The sequence below is a fragment of the Sphaerodactylus townsendi genome, linkage group LG13 (assembly GCF_021028975.2).
Source record: "Sphaerodactylus townsendi isolate TG3544 linkage group LG13, MPM_Stown_v2.3, whole genome shotgun sequence".
Classification (NCBI taxonomy): Eukaryota; Metazoa; Chordata; class Lepidosauria; order Squamata; family Sphaerodactylidae; genus Sphaerodactylus; species Sphaerodactylus townsendi.
The window spans coordinates 8,430,739-8,450,599 of NC_059437.1; the positions used below are offsets into that span (position 1 = coordinate 8,430,739).

General features: G+C 44.0%; 1 protein-coding gene across 1 annotated transcript in view; it reads left to right on the forward strand.

The window, feature by feature from the left end:
* TENM1 (teneurin transmembrane protein 1) overlaps nucleotides 1-19,861 on the forward strand; it is a 652,843-nt gene that overhangs the window by 490,410 nt on the left and 142,572 nt on the right. The window contains exons 16-18 of the mRNA XM_048514741.1: nucleotides 464-607; nucleotides 10,782-11,031; nucleotides 16,193-16,213. Coding sequence (XP_048370698.1) covers nucleotides 464-607; nucleotides 10,782-11,031; nucleotides 16,193-16,213 — 415 coding nt within the window. The remainder of the gene's footprint in view (nucleotides 1-463; nucleotides 608-10,781; nucleotides 11,032-16,192; nucleotides 16,214-19,861) is intronic.

A 19,861-nucleotide genomic window follows, 5' to 3' on the forward strand; every position in this document is an offset into this window, starting at 1 on the left:
CTGCTGTTCAACCCCACCGATTTTCATGGGAAGAACGAAAGCTGCGATCTCTTACCTGGAGTAAACTTAGCTGCTGGCAATGGAAACGCTGAGTAAACCCGCCCCAGATTAGAGTGATTCCCCTATTGGAAGAGTTGCCACGGTCCCTAAGCAAAGCCATCCGTCCACCACCAAGCATACTCCTGATACTAATACCACGGCTCAGAGCCAATAGCCGTTTAAAACCAAACCTCAGTATTCAGGTCAAATTGCCAGGTTGGCACTTTGCGATAAATAAGTGGGTTTGGGGTTGCAATTTGGGCACTCAGTCTCGAAAAGGTTCGCCATCACTGCTCTATTCCTTCAGCAAAGACAAAACCAAGCAAAATCGAGTAGGAATTACTACTGACCTGTTCAATGCAGAATTGCCACAGGTGATGCAAGGAAACTCAGCCTTAACATCTTGCTTGTTGTCTGTTTCCAGTATCAGTAGGCTATGAATACGAGACTTGCCCTGATTTCATCCTGTGGGAGAAAAGGACTGTGGTGCTGCAGGGATTTGAGCTGGATGCTTCAAACCTGGGTGGCTGGTCATTGGACAAACACCATATTTTGAATACGCAGAGTGGTAAGTACATTATTTATTAATTCCGCCCCTCTCATTGCCCTGTTCACTGGCTGTGCACCTGACCATCTGCCAGCCCCCTTCCAGAATTTGACCACTCCCAGGTTTTGACCACTGGGGTGTGATGCCAGACGCCCCTTATTATTAATTATTAACTATTTATTGTAGGAGGCTGCTGCTGTAGCTTTAAGGTTTTGTATTTTTAACTGGGGTTATTCGATTTGTTTTATTATGTTTGTTGTTGTCTTGTTGTACACCACCCTGAGCCCTTCGGGGGCAGGGCGGTTTATCAAATCGAATAAATAATAATAATAAAAATAATAATTAGATGACAGAAAAAAGCAATTCCCCCCCCCCCAGATGAAAAATGGGAATGTTTATTATAAATTTTGATTTATGTTTCAAACTACGGTAGATTCCGCATGGGCCAAAAACAGCGGTGTGAAAACAGTGTGAAAAAAACCCAGGGTTTTTTTGGCCCATGCGGAATCTACCTACGATTGCAGGCAGGCCCACAGCACCCACCCATCTCCCTATTTGCCCTCCCAGCCAACATAAGTGTCATTTACACCGGTCGGGAGGGCAAACAAGGCCCTTTCCCCTCTTACCTTAAGCCCCGCACTACTCTCCTCAAGTAGCGTGGGGTCCAGCTGCACTCCCCACTTCAGGGGTGGCGAGAACGCAGCCGCCCCGATGCTGCCTCTCTCGCGCCCCCTCAGCGCACGTAATTCCTGGCGCCTTTTCAAATGGCGCCTTTTGATGACCCCGCGGGGTCGTGGGGAATCCGGGGCGCGCCCCAGGAATTGCACGCGCTGGGAATTGCGCGCAGCAACGCTCCGACAAGGGTAAGTGGGGAAAGGGCCCAAATTGACAAGAGTCCATGCCGCTCCCTATGGACCTCTCCATCTGGATTGGGCTACCCATCTTTCAAAACTTGTAGTAAGTAAAAAATACTTTCTACTGGAATGTCACCATGGTAGTTCCATTGATGTGAACTGATGACCAGAACACATTAGATGTTTGTTGGGCCAGAATGAAATGTTCTTATAAACAGCTGCTTCAGAGTCGTGGCATTTAAAAGAAAGAGAGAGGGGAAAAAGCAATTATGAGAGCACAGAAAGTGTACAAAAAGAGCACAGACCCTGTACTCTCACTTTACATTAGGTGGAGAGTCAAAAATTATTCACAATTTGATCTCAGCTAAAAGATTAAAGAGGAGCTCTTTAAGCCATGAAAATGTATATTTAAGGTTAGCGCTGTGATTCAAGGCTAAAAAACAAATCACTTCAAAAGTTCAGAGATGTATGGGGAGACTAATGGGAAACACTTCTCATTGATGAACTTTGTTCTTGAAAAGTTGGCAGGTGTTAATTAAACTAATGGGATAACATGTCTTGTGCAAGATGCTAAGAAATGGCATCTGCTCTTGTAGAAATGCAAACCAAAAAACAAACTTTACCCACTCGTTCAAACAGCTTTCCTCCAGCCTCCCAGTAGAAATCCTCCTCAGCCACCATCCAAAAATTCTTGCCTAGAAAAATTACAATACTGTGAAATTAGGCTATAAATGCTTATTACAATATACATCAAAAATCTCACTGGAAATTAACAAGATGAAGTCCAAGATAGAGCCCAAGTTCTTTGTTCCATTGAATGTAAACAAGGGCTGACTCAACAATCTTGACATGTATTCAAATAACAGCTCATTTCTTTGGCTCCTTCCGCACATACAGAATAATGCACTTTCAAACTGCTTTCAGTGCTCTTTGAAGCTGTGCAGAATGGCAAAATCCACTTGCAAACAGTTGTGAAAGTGGTTTGAAAATACATTATGTTGCGTGTGTGGAAGGGGCCTTTGTAACTTTCTCAGAAGTCTTTTCAGTTTTGTCCTGACGAGATCACTATTCCAGTATCAACCTTGCTCTCAACAGCGATCTTACCAGGACACGACTGAAAAGACTTCTGAGGAATCTCCAATGAAATTGTTATGTTTATAAATCTATTTTATTCAGTTTAATACCCCACCCTTTCTGGCCAAAGCTGGGCACAGGGCGGCTGAAACACATTTCAAAACAACAGTATAAAACTCCATGTTAATAACTAATTATTAAAACATTCCAACATATAAACTACAATAAATAAATTACAGAGATGGCAATATTTCTGTAAATCAACCACATTACCTATACATTAATTCCCACTCTCTCCAATTTTATATTAATAATGAGTTGTTATCTGGTTACATGTCAAAATTGTTGATCAACAGAACAAAGAACATGGCTTCTTTCCTGGACTTATCTTGTTTTTTCTAGCGAGATTGTTGATGTATATTGTAATAATAATTCATAGTCTAACAGTTTTTTGGTTTTTCCTTGATTATGTACATTGTGAATCCTTTTGCTTGGATGCAAAAATTATTTCCCAGTGTTTCTCATTCATTTATTTATAAATGCGCCTACAATGCACATACTACTTTCACAATCAAAGTTATGACAGTAAAAATTAGGATATATTTGTTAATTACATTTATATCCTCTGCGTGTGTGTCATCAAGACACTGTAGGGTTTTTCAGGACAAGAGATGTTCAGAGGTGGTTTGCCACTGACTTCCTCTGTATCTCAACCATGGTAGTTGCTGGAGATCTCTCATCCAAATTCTAACCATGTCATCATGGAAATCAAGGTGGCGTATGTAGGATTCCAGAGGTATTTCCATCTAGGAACTAGTGAGACTAGACCTTCTTAGCTTGAGGAAGGCTTGCTGTATGAAACGCCTTTCAGAATCAGACCCCATGGTTTGAAGTGGGTCTATAGATCACAGTTTGTATGAACTAGGGCATCCATTCTCAACCAGGGTTCCCTGGTACCCTGGGGTGCCGTGAGCATGTCCCAGGGGTACCGCGGCAACACTACCCCCCCCTCATTTTTGTGGTGTCTCCCACCGGCTCCAGCAAGGACATGGAGCTGGCCCATGGGGCAGGGCCTGCCACAAGGTCAGCAGCCACCACCACCCCCAGTGCTACCCTTCACCCTGGGAGGGGAAGGTGGGGGTATGGCAAGCAGGGACAATGGGAGGGGAAGGTGGAGGGTGGTGGCAGGGGTACTGTGAGATATGAAGAGTGAGGTCAAGGGTACCCTGACCTCGAAAAGGTTGGGAAACACTGAACTAGGGTATGGTGTGATATCTGCATCATGGTTAAGGCCATCATTCTTCCTCTGGAATTGCATTCCTTATGGAAACATGAGTGCTGAATAGATGGCAACAGTAGAAGAGATGCAGCTTTAAACCACGCTTTGTGTTCTGCACTGTGACTGGTACAAATTGTGGTTTGGTGTCTTGTCCACACTCAGCTACTTTATCTATGGAACCAGATCTCCATTAAGAGTGTCGTTAGACCCTTTTTTTCTCGGACTCATCTTTTCCTCTCAGGACTAAATAGAGAGATTTCAACCATATTTTTATATGACAAAGTTGTACTTCATCCTTTACAGGCCCAATAAACTCCGGTTTCATCGCAGTGAAATATTTGATTAAAGCATAGACTAATTGATTATGTGATAAAGTTTCTGTATTCCGCTTTTGAAAACCCAAAAGGTGTTTTTTTTAATACACATCAAAATATAAGACCAGAATCTTGTCTTGTTTGTCTTTATGGCTGAACATCAAACAAAAGCGTCTTTTATTGTCAGCCGAAAACAAAGCCTGAGCACATAAACATGTATTTCCAGTGAAGTTGGGTCTTCGGGGTCCTAATTATATATTGTTACTTGTGGGCAAAAGATGAAAGATTGCTTTTACACATTTAGCCACAGACAAAATCCAACCACACCTGCCACTTCAGTGGGTTTTTACTGCCGGGGGACGACATGTCAGTGTCCATTAAATATGCCGGCATGTTGCCAGACAGCTCTCATAAACCTGCCTTCAATTCCAGAGAGAAATAAGCATTCCGTCCCTCGTCGTCGTTAAATAATTTTAAAATATTATTTCCTCTTTGAATTTAATATTAAGCACCAGCCACTATTTATCTTTCAGGAGGAGAGTGTTTTTTTAAAAAAAAATTGCTGCACAAGGCCATCTAAAAAGTAAAACTGGAACTTGTCGTTTGGAAGTCTGTTGTGCTTGAGGAAGAACTTAGGAGTTGAATGCGTCATTTCACTGTTTTCGACCGGCGTTCTTTATTTTTCCAGGGGATAACAGAGAAGTCGTTTGTTTTAAGGGATTTTTCAGCATTGCATTTGCCTTGTGGAAGTTTGCTATAAAATATTCACAAACTTCAGTCAGCCGCGCTCACTCAGTACCACTCCTTGAAAACACCGCCTGAGGCAATGGCCTCCTTACAGGCAATTTCCAACTGCTGTTCTTCCTTGTAATTATGTTCAGACCTATCAAATTGATACGTTCTGTCTATGAGCCCCCAAAACGCAAGGCATGGCGTGATATCACCTGGGAATTCATTGTCTGCTCCTGATGGGAACCCACCATGGTGTTACCAGTAGATGAAAAGAACAACAGACAGGCCGTTTCCGCACAGCCACGGTGGGGGTTGGGCCGGCGTACATGACGCCGACTCAACCCCCCTGGGACCGTTCGCACGAACGGTCCCAGAAACTACTGGGACGACGGCGCCGCACTGCGCCGTCGCCCGATCGACTTACCTTCCCTGCGACCATCCGGCGCGTCGCCGAGGCCAGGGGACACGCCCCCCTGCCCTGCGCGACTGCTCCGGAGTCGCAGGGCAGCAGGGGCGTGTCCCCAGGCCTCGGCGATGGGCCGGACGGTCGCAGGGAAGGTAAGTCGATTGGGACAGGCGCCATCCCTCCCCCCTGTCCCATAGGCCAGAAGTAGGCAGAGAAGGCGGGAGCAAGAACTAACAGGTGGGCAGATTTAAAATGGCCACCACCACCCCCCCACACACACCTTCCCGCTCACAAAATAATAAAAATTGAGAGGAGAGAGGGAAAGGACTGAGATGAGGGATTGAAAAAATGGTGGAGCAAGCACAGAAGGGGAGGTTGGGAGTGCGGATAACATTGTTTTAGCCAGAAAGAAAAATGGTTTCAAGCATGTTCGCACTGTGAGGGAAGCTGTCTCAGAAACATTTCAGCAAAAAAAACCCCAACAACGCAGTAAAAGTGTTTTCGGAAATAACAGGGCAAAAGGTGCTTAGAAACATTTTCAGAACCAGACCAGATGCAGAACTCCGTGGAGGAAATATTGAATTCGTATGCTGCAAGCAGTGTAAACGGCTTGTGCGGAAAAGGCCCATGATTCAAAGCACTGTGTTGAATCATGATTCAGAAAAATGGCTGGTAGGATTTCTGGTGTGTGTATCCCAAACAGTGCTTTCCCTGTACTATTCTCAAAAGATATGCTTCTCCTGAAGAATGGCTGAGTTTCAAAAATACTAATATTTCACAATAATATTCATTATTTCCATCCAGTACTTTAAAACTAAGCACCGTCACAAAAGTTTAGATAAGATGTTCATTCCCACAGGCTGACTTATCGAATATTGACAGACAATAAGGGATGTATTTTTCTGGACCCACAATCCCAGCTCGTAGGCTCCTGAGGTGATTTATAAACCGTTATAAAGAACAGCGGTTGAGATGCTAGATTTCAAATAAATAGTTAAAAAATGTCAGCAATGATCAAAGGTCACAATGTGGTTATCTCTAATCATACAAAATAATGTCACGCTCTTGTGCTTAGTACACTGCTTTGGAAAGTGTTACCATTTTTCTTTCTGTGTAATTTTTTTTTCCTGGGTGCACATCTAAGAATCCACTTCATGCATCTATTCATGCAGTGCTAGTTCACCTAAACTTGTGCCACCATAAATCTTTAAGGTGATCTGCAAGATTTGTATTTGGAGCTATTCCCCTGAAACTAGTAAATCCTTGTCACCTTCAGTAGAAAAGGAATGGAAACCATGTCTGAATGCTGAAACTAACAAAGCCCATATGAAGACAAAGGGAGTATTGAGTTTAAAAGGATGTTTCCTAGGGGCTTTCCCCACTGACAGAGTTGAACTGGTTTCTACCTAGGTTTGCCTCAGTGAATCCCCACTGCCACCGAGCTCAACATTGTTTTGTCTCAGGTCCCCCCCCCCTCAGAACTGTGACATCCTTGTCGCAGTTATGAACTACACTTTTCTACCAGAACAAGGTCGATACCGCTTCGAAGTGGGGAAGCATCGAAACGACACCTCATCCGTTCAACCAATCACGAGCTGCTTTTGTGGCATGCGCAGAATGGGAGAGTCGTGGCGGGCAGAAAGCACATGTAACTGTAAACTGTAAAAACTGTAAAAAAAAAAAGAATGCTCCCGTTTCCCACCGTAACACAAGCGCTAATCACGATCGAGGAGCGAAACAGGCACCAAGATGATCCTGCCCACTTAGCTCAGTTCTAGGGGGCCAACTCAGTTGCTGTGGGGACAGCCTGGAATCACCCTCCACTGAAGGAAACCGAGTCGACCTTAGCTCCCTTCAGTAGTGGGGAAAGCCTCCTATTTATTTTCACACTCATTGGTGAGAAAAAATCCTTCTCATGTAACTGTCCTTCCCTTGGAAACAGTCCTGTGTCACAGGGAGTTCCATTTCCACACACAGTCAATCATCTTTCATTCCAATTTGAATATTGATTTCATACTTCAACCCTTTCCTTCTCCTATTAATTTCTCTTTGTTAAATATTAAAAGAACCACACAATCCTGTTCTCTCTAATAGTATTTGTGGGGGGAAATAAATATTTAACTACCAATCCACATCATGTTAGTACAACTATTAGGAGCTAATTTAATAGACTAATATCCAGCCCTGATCTTTTGTTAGAAACACTGTTTTTTGCTTGATTGTTTTCTTGGGTAGTTTCTAACAACTGGTCAGGAAGGTCTCATTGGATCTGAGCAACATAATTAGAACTGGCAAACATCTCTAAATAACTCTAGAGGAGTAGCCACATTAATCTACTATGGGAAAACCAAGCATGAATCCAGTGGCACCTAGGCTAACATTTATTCTAACATGAGCTTTTGTGAGACAGAGCTCACTTCTTCAGAGGGATTTTTAGAACCTAAGGCCGATTCTGCATGGGCCAAAAACAGCGGTGTGAAAACGGTGTAAACCCTTTTACACCCTTTTAAACCATTTTCACACCGCTGTTTTTGGCCCATGCAGCATCCTCCTAAGAGTGTGACTACATTCAAACATTCACCAGTGTGATGTAGTGGTTAAGAGTGGTGAACTGGAGAACCAGGTTTGATTCCCCACTCCTTCACACGAGCAGCGGGCTTTTATCTCGTCAACTGGGTTTGTTTCCCCACTCCTACATGTGAAACCTTCTGGGTGACCTTGGGCTAGTCAGAGTTCTCTCAGAACTCTCTCAGCCCCACCTACCTCTCAAGGTGTCTGTTGTGGGGAGGGGAAGGGAAGGAGTTTTTAAGCCACTTTGAGACTCCTTACAGTTGAGAAAAGTGAGATATAAATCCAAACACTTCTTCTTTTCTCTTTTTCTGTTAAACTATACAGGATTCATACACACACCAGGCAGTATTCCTTTTTATTATTATTTTATTTAGTTTTAACAACACATAGAAAATTAGGAAATTATTAAGAAAACATATACAAAATGACACTATCTAAAATCTAACATTCCTTTCTCACACTGCCCCTGATCCCCTTTCTTCTTGCATGGAGCTCAGATATAGAAGACTTCCTGATTGCTGTGAACTGCATTGTGTTGTTATATCCAAACTGATTTGTTCTCCTTCCTATAAAACTAAATGAAGTGATAATTTCTCATCATGATCCATAGAAAAAAGAAGAAAAACCTGTGGAACCAAGACGTCTTCAAGAACATTTAATACACACTTCTGTTGTAATACTGGGGTTTGCATTTGAAGTTTCCAGTGAGACATATTTCAAAGTTTCACTTAATGTTACACCATCGGAGAGTCTTTGAGAACACAAGACGTAACCCCTTCATAGGGCACCCTTAGCAACTTTACAAGCCGCAAGTTTCTCAGCAGACCTATGAATCTCTGCTTAAAGTGGTCGTTCCATAACAGTTCACGTACAGAAGTGAGAAAGACTTGTTTACAATGGCAAAGCGTCATCCAACATGTTCTAATGTTGGTAATTCATTGCTGCACTGTGGTTGGTTGATAGCTCTATTTTTCTCATGGCAATGCCGGCATAGAATTCTTAGACCTTGCAACAGTGGCTTCATAAACCTTTGATTAAGGATACTCCTTCTTCCCACGAGCAACGCAAAAAGCAATTTTGCAAAAGTAGCTTTAGAGCAAGGGCACGCAACCCCTGCCAGGCGTGCTCTGAACTGCCACAAGCCCCATCATCATTCTCAACAGAAGGGACAAGTTCTCAACTCAAATTGAAGCTTCGGCAACGGAACTGGAGCTGGTGATGTGAGAGAAAGTAATCAACATGGCTTTTGTCGTTAGCGAAGGACCATGTACATCCCTCTCGTACTGTTTGCCAACACACCAACGTCTGCACTGTTTCAGCATACTGGCCAAAAAGATCACCAACTTCGGCCCCTTCCGCACATGCAGAATAATGCACTTTCAATCTATTTTCAATTCACTTTGTAGCTGGATTTTACTATGCAGGATAGCAAAATCCACTTGCAAACAGTTGTGAAAGTGAATTGAAAGTGCATTATTCTGCATGTGCGGAAGGGGCCTCTGCCTCAAAGAGGCTTTCCCCACTAAAAAAGGGAGCTAAGGTCGACTCGGTTCCCTTCAGTGGAGGGTGATTCCAGGCTGTCCCCACAGCAGCTGAGTTGGCCTCCTGGAACCGAGCTAAGTGGGCGGGATCATCTCAGTGCCTGTTTCGCTCCTTGATCGTGATTGGTGTTACGGTGGGAAATGGGAGCATTCTTTTTTTTTTACAGTTTTTACAGTTTACAGTTACATGTGCTTTCTGCCCGCCACGACTCTCCCGTTCTGCGCATGCCACAAAAGCGGCCCGTGATTGGTTGAACGGATGAGGTGTTGTTTCGATGCTTCCCCACTTCGAAGCGGTATCGACCTTGTTCCAGCAGAAAAGTGTAGACAAGGATGTCTTGGAGGCTTTCCCCACTACAGAAGGGAGCTAAGGTCGACTCGGTTCCCTTCAGTGGAGGGTGATTCCAGGCTGTCCCCACAGCAACTGGTTACCCCGGAACCGAGGATCATCTTGGTGCCTGTTTTGCTCCTCGATCGTGATTGGCGCTTGTGTTACGGCAGGAAACAGGAGCATTCTTTTTTTTTACAGTTTTTACAGTTTACAGTTACATGTGCTTTCTGCCTGCCACGACTCTCCCGTTCTGCGCATGCCACAAAAGCGGCCCGTGATTGGTTGAACGGATGAGGTGTTGTTTCGATGCTTCCCCACTTCGAAGCGGTATCGACCTTGTTCCAGCAGAAAAGTGTAGACAAGGATGTCACAGTTCTGAGGGGGGGGGACCTGAGAAAGAACAATGTTGAGCTCAGTGGCAGTGGGGATTCACTGAGGCGAACCTAGGTAGAAACCAGTTCAACTCTGTCAGTGGGGAAAGCCCCAAAGTGTGCCTGTTTTCCATCAGAAATAAATGCATACACTATCTTCCTATGATCTTGTATACATTTCACATGTATGTATCCTAAGAACATGTTCCAGTATTGCTGTAGTTAATGGGAGCACATGCAGTGCCACTCATAAGATCCCAAGAGCTGTCCATGGTTTTTGTGTGTGTTTTATTTTGGAAATATTGACTAATGGATTTGGTTGTACTGTGCTTCCTTGGCAGCGGGTCCAGTCCTGAAACACGACCAGACATAATAAGCTTTAGTTTAGTTTATTTATGCAGCCATTGACCAGGATACAGTAAAATATGAAACTGTACAGTAATCATACGAAATAAACAATTAAAATTATACGCATTAAATATTGGATAGAAGCGGCTCGTTGGTTTGGTATGAAATAGTTAATACCTAAAACATTTGATGCTTAAAACGTAATTTACTTATATAACTGAATACTGTTTCCTACGTTTAAAAAATTGGTGAACTTTCATCACCAACAGGCACAAAACTTTGCAGCCCGTTATATCCAGATCCAACAGGGTTGAGCAAAATGGTATATGCCAAGGTATGTATTCTTTATAATGTGTGTATGCATTTCCAACTAGGCATCGTACATAAAGGAAATGGAGAGAATATATTCATCTCCCAGCAGCCACCAGTGATCTCCACTGTCATGGGCAACGGACACCAACGAAGCGCCACCTGCACCACTTGCAACGGCCTATCTCATAGCAGTAAACTCTTTGCTCCAGTCGCCATGGCTTCCGGGACTGACGGCAGCATATACATTGGCGACTTCAATTTTGTTCGGAGGCTCCTTCCTTCCGGGAATGCTGTTAGCATACTGGAGTTAAGGTAAGGCTTTTGGATTGCATCAGAAATCAAACTTAAAGCTCAGCCTGCCAAGAGGGTTGTATTACAGCAACACGGTATTTCCTTCAAAGGAGCCCCATTAAAGAAGGGGAGAGGACTTTGTGTCTTGTGTGTTTCACCCCACATGCGATTATTCCTCTGGAGGTAATTAATTAATTTGGTGCGTTAAATATTGTTGAATAATTAAATGGCCGTATGTATTCGGCGAACATCTCAAAGGCAGATTCTGCACGGGCCAAAAACAGCTCCCCCCCACCAGAGCAGAAATGCTGTTTCCCTGCCTCACTCAATGAGTGAAGCATTTGGGAAACAGTGTTTCCTTGCCGGCACCGTGCAAATGGCACCGGGTTGGAGATGCTGCTTTTCAGCGCCTCCACTTTTCCCCGCAGGGAGAGAAGGTAAGTGTGAGGAAACAAAATGGGCTGTGGCTGCTCGCACTTCAGCGTGCGAACAGCCCCCGGGCTTCACCGGCATTATATATGCTGGTGGGCAGCAGCTATAGCAGCCCATGCGGAATCTGCCAAAGAGCCCATGCCGGCAGGGGTCAAATTCACTCGTGGGAGCAGTGTACCTGTGCACCAGTGGATTTGCCTTCCTTGGGGCACTTACTGCCGATGCTGTAGTGGAGGTAGTCCAGGGGTGTGGCCAGGTGAGGAGCCAACTTTTGCCAGAGTTACACTAAATACTTTGGACGTGAGCCACCCTTTTGGGTAGTGTAAGTCCACTGAGGCCTATAGAGGCTTCTTGGAAGTGGGGAGGGTTTTTGACTGTTCTAACATCCCCATGTCGCTCAGAAGCCTCTTCAGGAGTGATAGCCAGGGGCGGCAACTGCAGCTGGATGCCCAGCTCTTGGATGAGGCTGAAAGAAACAGATCCTTGTGGCTATTGTAGCTTTTCTGGGCTGCGTGGCCGTAGTCTGGTAGCTTTTGCTCCTAACATTTTGCCTGCATCTATTGCTGTCGTCTTCAGAGGAATGTCACAGTATTTCTCTCTATGGCACTGTATGGAATACTCACCACAATCACTCCACACTGTGCCATGGACAGATGGCCTCTTGGAGAGGAGACCCCAGATTAACTGAGTCACAGGTGTCAAACTCGTGGCCCTCCAGATGTTATGGACTACAGTTCCCATCCCCTGCCATTATCATGCTGGCAGGGGATGATGGGAACTGTAGTCTATAACATCTGGAGGGCCGCGAGTTTGACACCTATTACTGAGTCAATTTGAAGTGTCTTCATCCCACTTTTTGGCCCATTCAGGTCCATAGATGTTTAAAAATCTGTTTCAGAAGCTCATTCCGCACATGCAGAATAATGCACTTTCGAACTGCTTTCAGTGCTCTTTGAAGCTGTGCGAAATGGCAAAATCCACTTGCAAACAATTGTGAAAGTGGTTTGAAAACGCATTATTTTGCGTGTGCGTAAGGGGCCAGACATTGCAAAACATGATCAGTCAGTTTTGCCCTCCCAAATTTGTTTGTTAAGGATCTGCAAAATGAATCAACCCAGAAAGCAAAAAGCAAGAAAAAGATGCCATGGTTCACAACACAAATAGAAGCTCAGCATCAGGTTAACCCAAACGCAGTCTGTAATGATATTGTTTGGGGAAAGAATGCCATAACTTTAGCACCTTTAGCAACAAGACTCCCCCTCCCCCCCCCCCCAATACTTTTGATGCCAGGTAGAGCAAAAACTACCAGAGCATGGCCACGCAGCCCGGAAAACCCACAGCAACCTTTTGCTTCCAGCCATGAAAGCCTTCAACAATACACATAGATCCTTGATGTCATTATTCACATGGAAACATACAAACCTGCCTCGAACACATTCAGACTATCTTCCCATTTAGTTATTCTTCAAAGACTTGGAACATCCTTCTCAATATCCTCTTACCAGGAAAGCCTTGGATGAGCTGTCTCACTGAGACACAGCCCTTCACCCATACAATGATGCCACTTTTAGCTATTCCAAGGCAGAAACCGTAATCAAAGTAAATTAAGGTATACACTCTTTTTTGCCGTTTAATTTTTAAATGTATCCAACAATGGGGCTTTCAGCCGAGAATCTGCCCAAATGAACGCACACATGCTGAAATCTGAAGTGATATTTCTGATTGCCTTGCTGAGGATTAATCAGAGTCCTTTAAAGATGTCCTTGGTACATATTTCAGATGTATGATTGGAAATGCTTCAATTGCAGCAGGCTTGGCAAACTTCCATGTTAAAGTGATAGTTACCAAGTGAATACCTTATTTGTTGATAAGTGAGTCCACCCACTGATAGACGTGGCAGTCCTGTGATAAGAAAATAAGTCCTATTTCTGTGGCAGAATCCCAGTTGTGAAATGTAACCTTTAATCTTCCCCATACAAATTCTTTCTTTTTTTAATTTTGATTTTCAGACAAAATTAAGTATTTGCAGCAATCTGTTTTACTTCTGTTATCTCTTGAACAAGATATGTACATAATGAGTTACGTACATTTGATGGGCTTAGCGAGAGATTCCCTAAAGAGATCTAGCGTGGTGTAGTGGTTAAGAGCAGGCGGATTTTATTCTGGAGAACCGGGTTTAATTCCCCACTCCTCCACCTGAGTGGCAGAGGCTTATCTGATGAACCAGATGTGTTTCTGCACGCCTACATTCCTGTGGGGTTACCTTGTGCTAGTCACAGTTCTTCAGAACTCTTGCAGCCCCACGTACCTCACAAGGTGTCTGTTGTGGGGAGAGGAAGGGAAAGGAGCTTGTAAGCTACCTTGAGTCTCCTTACAGCAGGAGGAGGAGGAGGAGGAGGAGGAGGGGAGGAGGAAGAGGAGGAGGAGGAAGAAGAGGAAGAAGAAGAAGAGGAGGAGGAGGAGGAGGAGGAGGGGAGGAGAAGGAGGAGGAGTTTGGATTTATATCCCCCCTTTCTCTCCTGCAGGAGACTCAAAGGGGCTGACAATCTCCTTGCCCTTCCCCCCTCACAACAAACACCCTGTGAGGTAGGTGGGCTGAGAGAGCTCCGATAAGCTGTGACTAGCCCAAGGTCACCCAGCTGGCATGTGTGGGAGTGTACAGGCTAATCTGAATTCCCCAGATAAGCCTCCACAGCTCAGGCGGCAGAGCTGGGAATCAAACCGGGTTCCTCCAGATTAGATACACGAGCTCTTAACCTCTTACACCACTGCTGCTCCCGACTCCTACTCCAACTCCTCCTCCTCCTCCTCCTCCTCCTCCTCCTCCTCCTCCTCTAAATGCCAAGAAGCCCAAGGGTGGCGCTACGAAGTTTAGTTCCCTTTGGATGAGAGAGAGTTGTACAGCATCTTTCCAGTGACTGTTTTATGTGTATATTTATTTATACAAGCAAAGATTCCTAAAAACAGGCATCCCATCTGCTGCTGCTTCATTAGCTTCCCAAGAGCGACTGCATTCCCAGAAGGCCACAGTTGTCAGCAGCTCCAGTTAAAAGCTCCCAGCTCTTTCTCTCTCCCAATTCACTCTCCCAATTCACACTAATTCCGCTTTTTCTCTATCAGTTACTTGTATGCAGACCTACAGGAGTCTGGCAGAACTTGAATCCCAGCCATTGCATTTTAGGTAAATTGCCCATTCAGAAAAGATCCAATCATTAGCTCCCATTCAAGAAACAATAGCACGGCAATCCTGGCAGTTCAAATGCAATCAGCTTGACAAAGGACAGTTCCAGCTGTAACAATATTTTGACTTCCGTCTTCTAGGGAGCAAAGGCGTATAGGGTAGATAGAAAATGGATGTTGGTTCTGGATTGCCGTATGGGTGATCATGAAGAAGTCAGCAACCTGTGCGAGTCTTTGTCTTAAAAAATCTACAGCACAGCCAACCTCTTGCTGTTCTGAGCTTTGCAATAGATCGTAGGTCAAAGTTTACGATTTTAACATTATTTCATCACTATGAATTGGGTATGTAATTCATTTCAATTCTTAAAATGGTGCTCCATAAGCACATAATGTGCAAAACTATGCACCAAGGCTCACCCCGTGGGTGTAGCATCCAAAATGCATGGCATTGCCCTTGTACCACAATATTTGCCATATACATATACATATGTTTACCAGAAGGAATTAATTGAGGATGCGGACCATCTGCTGGTCCCCTCCCGGGTTAGGACCGGGTGCCACCTACCAAGTGGTAGATGGGTTATACTGCTGCTGTTTTAATTAATTGATTCTATGGATTTTAATGATTGTTCGATTGTCTTTGTGCAATGGTTTTATTGTTTTATTCTTTTGTTTACATGTACACCCCTCTGAGCCCTTTGAGGGTAGAGTGGTTAAGCAATCGAATGAATAATAATAATAATAATAATAATAATAATAATAATAATAATAATAATAATAATAATAATAATAATAATAATAATAATAATAATAATAAAGGCCTCTGGGTGAGGCTCGAATTGTAATGAAGGCCAACAACCAGCTAAAGATCTGGCAGCTGTGAAATCTACAATAATAATAATAATAATAATAAAAACATCTGTCAAATTCAGAAGGCAGCCCTGCCAGCCAGCTAAAGATCTGGCAGCTGTGAAATCTACAACAACAACAACAACAATAATAATAATAAACCAGCTAAAGATCTGGCAGCTGTGAAATCTATAATCATCATCATCATCATCATCAAGATAAAACCTGGATGTGAGAATCTTGTGACTGGGGGGCAAACAGCAGAAGCTGGAAAAGGAACTGAAGAATTAAATGTAAATGGTTCAATTTAATACCTTTGGTGACTTCCACTCAGATAGTTTTCTTACCCAAAGGATAACCTTCTTTAGAGTGTTGCTAAATTGTGCCTGCTGCATTAATACTCTAAAGCAGCGGTCCTCAACCTGTGGGTCGTGACCTCTTTGGGGGTCGAACGACCCTTTCACAGGAGTCGCCTAAGACCATCTGAAAACACATATTTCCAATGGTCTTAGGAACCGAGACACAAATCATTTTATGGTTGGGGGTCACCACAACATGAGGAACTGTATTAAAGGGTCACGGCATTAGGAAGGTTGAGAACCACTGCTCTAAAGGAACATTCATTTCTTGAAAATTATCTACTTGCTTCTATTATTGTTACTAACTACTTTTTCATTTTTCTTTTATTGTTGTTTTTTTCTGGACGAATCTGCCATTTAAGGAACAGAGACACGAGACACAGGTAAGAAAATTATGGTGCCGCCATTTGGGGTTGGGAGGTCCAATTTTTCAGCAGGTCATGTGATAGATTGCCTTTTGTCATTTCCCACATTCGTGTTACAACTCAACTCTCTCTGGCAAAAACAGAAAAGGTTTCATGGAAAGACTGAGCAACTTCCAAACGGTCCGATCTAAAGTTTTTATGTCTGTCATGATTTAAAGAAGAAGAAGAAGAAGAGTTTGGATTTATATCCCCCCTTTCTCTCCTGCAGGAGACTCAAAGGGGCTGACAATCTCCTTGCCCTTCCCCCCTCACAACAAACACCCTGTGAGGTAGGTGGGGCTGAGAGAGCTCCGAGAAGCTGCGACTAGCCCAAGGTCACCCAGCTGGCGTGTGTGGGAGTGTACAGGCTAATCTGAATTCCCCATAAGCTCAGGTGGCAGAGCGGAGAATCAAACCCGGTTCCTCCAGATTAGATACATGAGCTCTTAACCTCCTACGCCACTGCTGCTCCACTGTTTTGTGATTTGGTTGCAGGTAAATGAGAATTAACTTCCATTCGGAAACATCAAACCTTTGTGTGTTTGCAGGCTTTCCTCTGGGGAAGCCTCGCTTGTAAAACAGGTTGAAATACTAGTCAGAACTTGTTATTGGCAGGGATGGGGAGAAAGGAAGGTATAAACCCAATCTCTTTGCTGCCTAACTCTGTATGGCCCGCCCTCCATCCATTGGTCAAGTTTATCTGCTGCTATAGTTTAAGGGGTTTTTTTTTAATCTCGTCCCCTACACTGTTTCCCTGTTTTAAAATGCCCCTTGGCACAGGACCAGCGTGCAGATCAGGTGGAAACAGAGGCCCCTTCCACATGTGCAGAATAAGGCACTTTCCATCCACTTTCAAGGCACTTTGCAGCTGGATTTTACTGTGCGGAAGAGCAGAGTCCACTTTTAAACTATTGTGAAAGTGGATTGAAAGTGCATTATTCTGCAGGTGCGGAAGGGGCCTTGGTGATTTTCCGAACCAACGTGGAGGAAGAAATAATAGCACAACATGTTGTGTGGAACTGGCTGTGTTTTGTGGTGCTGGAAATTGGTTAGCGCTAAGACTCTAATGGGCATGATTGGTTACCAGGGATATCTTCTCCCACTGGCTTCCCACACACCATACTTTTTTCCCTGTAGACAGTGGGGAAGGCATAGGATCTTGCCTAGAGAGTAAATCCATAGTTGTGAGGGAGGTGTGGAAAGGACGAAAATCTGAGAACATCTGTGTTCAAAGATGGCCGCTCTAATGAAAGCGTTCTCCTCCAAAATGATCAGTCCCCTTGAGGTTTGAACTAATTTCCAATTTTGAAGGAGTGTGTCTTTGTCCTGGAAACTTGGGTGAGGGAAGCTATGTAGGAAAAATATTTCTTGTTCCCTCACTAAAATAAAAGTGGACTTGGAAGGTTATAGAAGATCTTACAGGCCATCCTTAGCTGAGACAGGCTTTAGCTCAGGGGTCTGCAGCCTGCGGCTCTCCAGATGTTCGTGGACCACAATTCCCATCGGCCCCTGCCAGCATGGCCAATTGGCCTGTAAGCAGACCCCTGCTTAGCTCTATGACAGGGGTAGGGAACCTGCGGCTCTCCAGATGTTCAGGAATTACAATTCCCATCAGCCCCTACCAGCATGGCCAATTGGCCATGCTGACAGAGGCTGATGGGAATTCGATTTCGATTTCGAATACCTTTAATGGCATATAGATTGTTTAAGATTAGCTTAGCAAGATAATAACAGCCTTTACAACTTTACAATTTCTGAGCGATGTTAAACCAATAGCACCATTTTAAAAGGTAATTTAGCCACCGCTTCCAACTTAGCCTCGTAGTTGTGAAAGCTGTTTAAAAGATATATAACCCTTCTGTTTATCTGTAATGCCTTTCACTTCCATGCAGTGAAGGGGATTATGTGCTTCTTCCTACCTATCTCATAAAAGGGACAATCCAACAGCATATGAGATACTGTTTCCACCAAGAACCCATGCCACCACGGGCATTTCCTTTCTTTATGTGGGATTCCAAGGTGGCGTCCAAGGCTAAAGGAAGAAGGCAGGGCATTACACCTAGCTAAGGTGATTGCTCTCGCGCACCGGGCCTCCAACCAGGAGATAAAAGGTACTGGGCTGCAATGTGAGTCTATCCATAGGTATTCCCAGAGAGATCCGGGGAACAGGTTTTATTAGCTTCCTCTAGCATCTGTTGAAACTCTCTGTCAAAAAGTCTCTTCTTGATAGCCCCATAGACCTCCTGCTCTGTTAGCATTAGCAGGTCCTCCAAGGAAATGCCCAACTCATTAAGTTTGGCTTCGATTTTAACCCACCACTGGGTTGTGTGGAGGATGGAGCGTCCCTGGGATGTATAGTCCAGTTCATCTCGATTAAAACAAATCCTGGCCCAAAACTTGAATGTACGGCTGATGGGAATTGTAGTTCCTGAACATCTGGAGAGCCGCAGGTTCCCTACCCCTGCTCTATGACCTTTTGTGGAATCTGTGAACATACTTGGGTTCCTCAAAAACATAGAGAAATATAACTGACAGGGAGAGGATCTTTTCTTTACTATAAAATAGTGGCTAGAGGTGTGATCCTAGAGGTCCTGGAACTCACTTTTTGGTTTTTGGCAAGCCTGCCCTCAGCTTCCCATCTGCATTACAACAACAACAACAACCACCACCACCTTTATTTGGCATTTAAAAATAGGTTCTAGAGCATTGCCAGACATTTTTGAAATACAAATCAAGAGCACATTCAAGGCGCAGACAGGAAGACTATATAGCAGTATTCATTACTTAGAAAGTTCTGTCACTTGTAAAAGAAATTTTGCTACTTTTTCCAAGAGCACGACATCTGTGTTGTCTAACAGAAGCTCCACAACAGAACAGTCAGAGTCACTTTCGGATTTGTCTAGGGCCAGCCTGCGAGAGAAATTCCTAATGCCCACATATCTCGGACAGTCAAGAATAATGTGAGCAAGAGTCTCCGCTTGATTTTTACAGTGTGGACAAACCCGATCCTGGAGAGGGATGGATAAGCAGCGACCCTTTGTAATGGCCGATGGGAAGGTATTGGATCTGGCCCTTGTGATAATCCATCTCTGTTGGGGTTCAGTTAATAATTCAAGATATTTGGCTATGTGCCCCTGTTCCGGTATTATTCCGACAGAGAGGGGTGAGCATGATTTATTTGCTTGCCCCAACATCTGCATTATTCAGATATTAATACTGGCGTATCTTGGAGGACTCTTGTGACTATCTCATCTTAATATTATGCACGAAGCACTTGGAATGCTTCAAATGCTATATAAAATTCTAAATAGATTTGCTGTGACATCAGAATGTGCCAACCATGTCAATCACTACATTTTTTCTTCCTAAACCTTATGCCCCCTTTCTCAGCCTCCTCTTCACTTCTGCTCCCTTTCTGTCACCCTCTTTATTCTCTTCTGCTTTGTCAAATACCGTGACCAGGGTTTGCCCTACACCGGATAAGCTTGTAACCAGGCACCGCAAGGAGCTGGGATGTCAATGGATGATAATTGACACCTCGCAATATCAGTCTCTAATTAGCAAACTCATTATCTCACAAGCTTCCTCTAATCACTCTTCATTACGGAAGTTCAAGATTCTACCTAA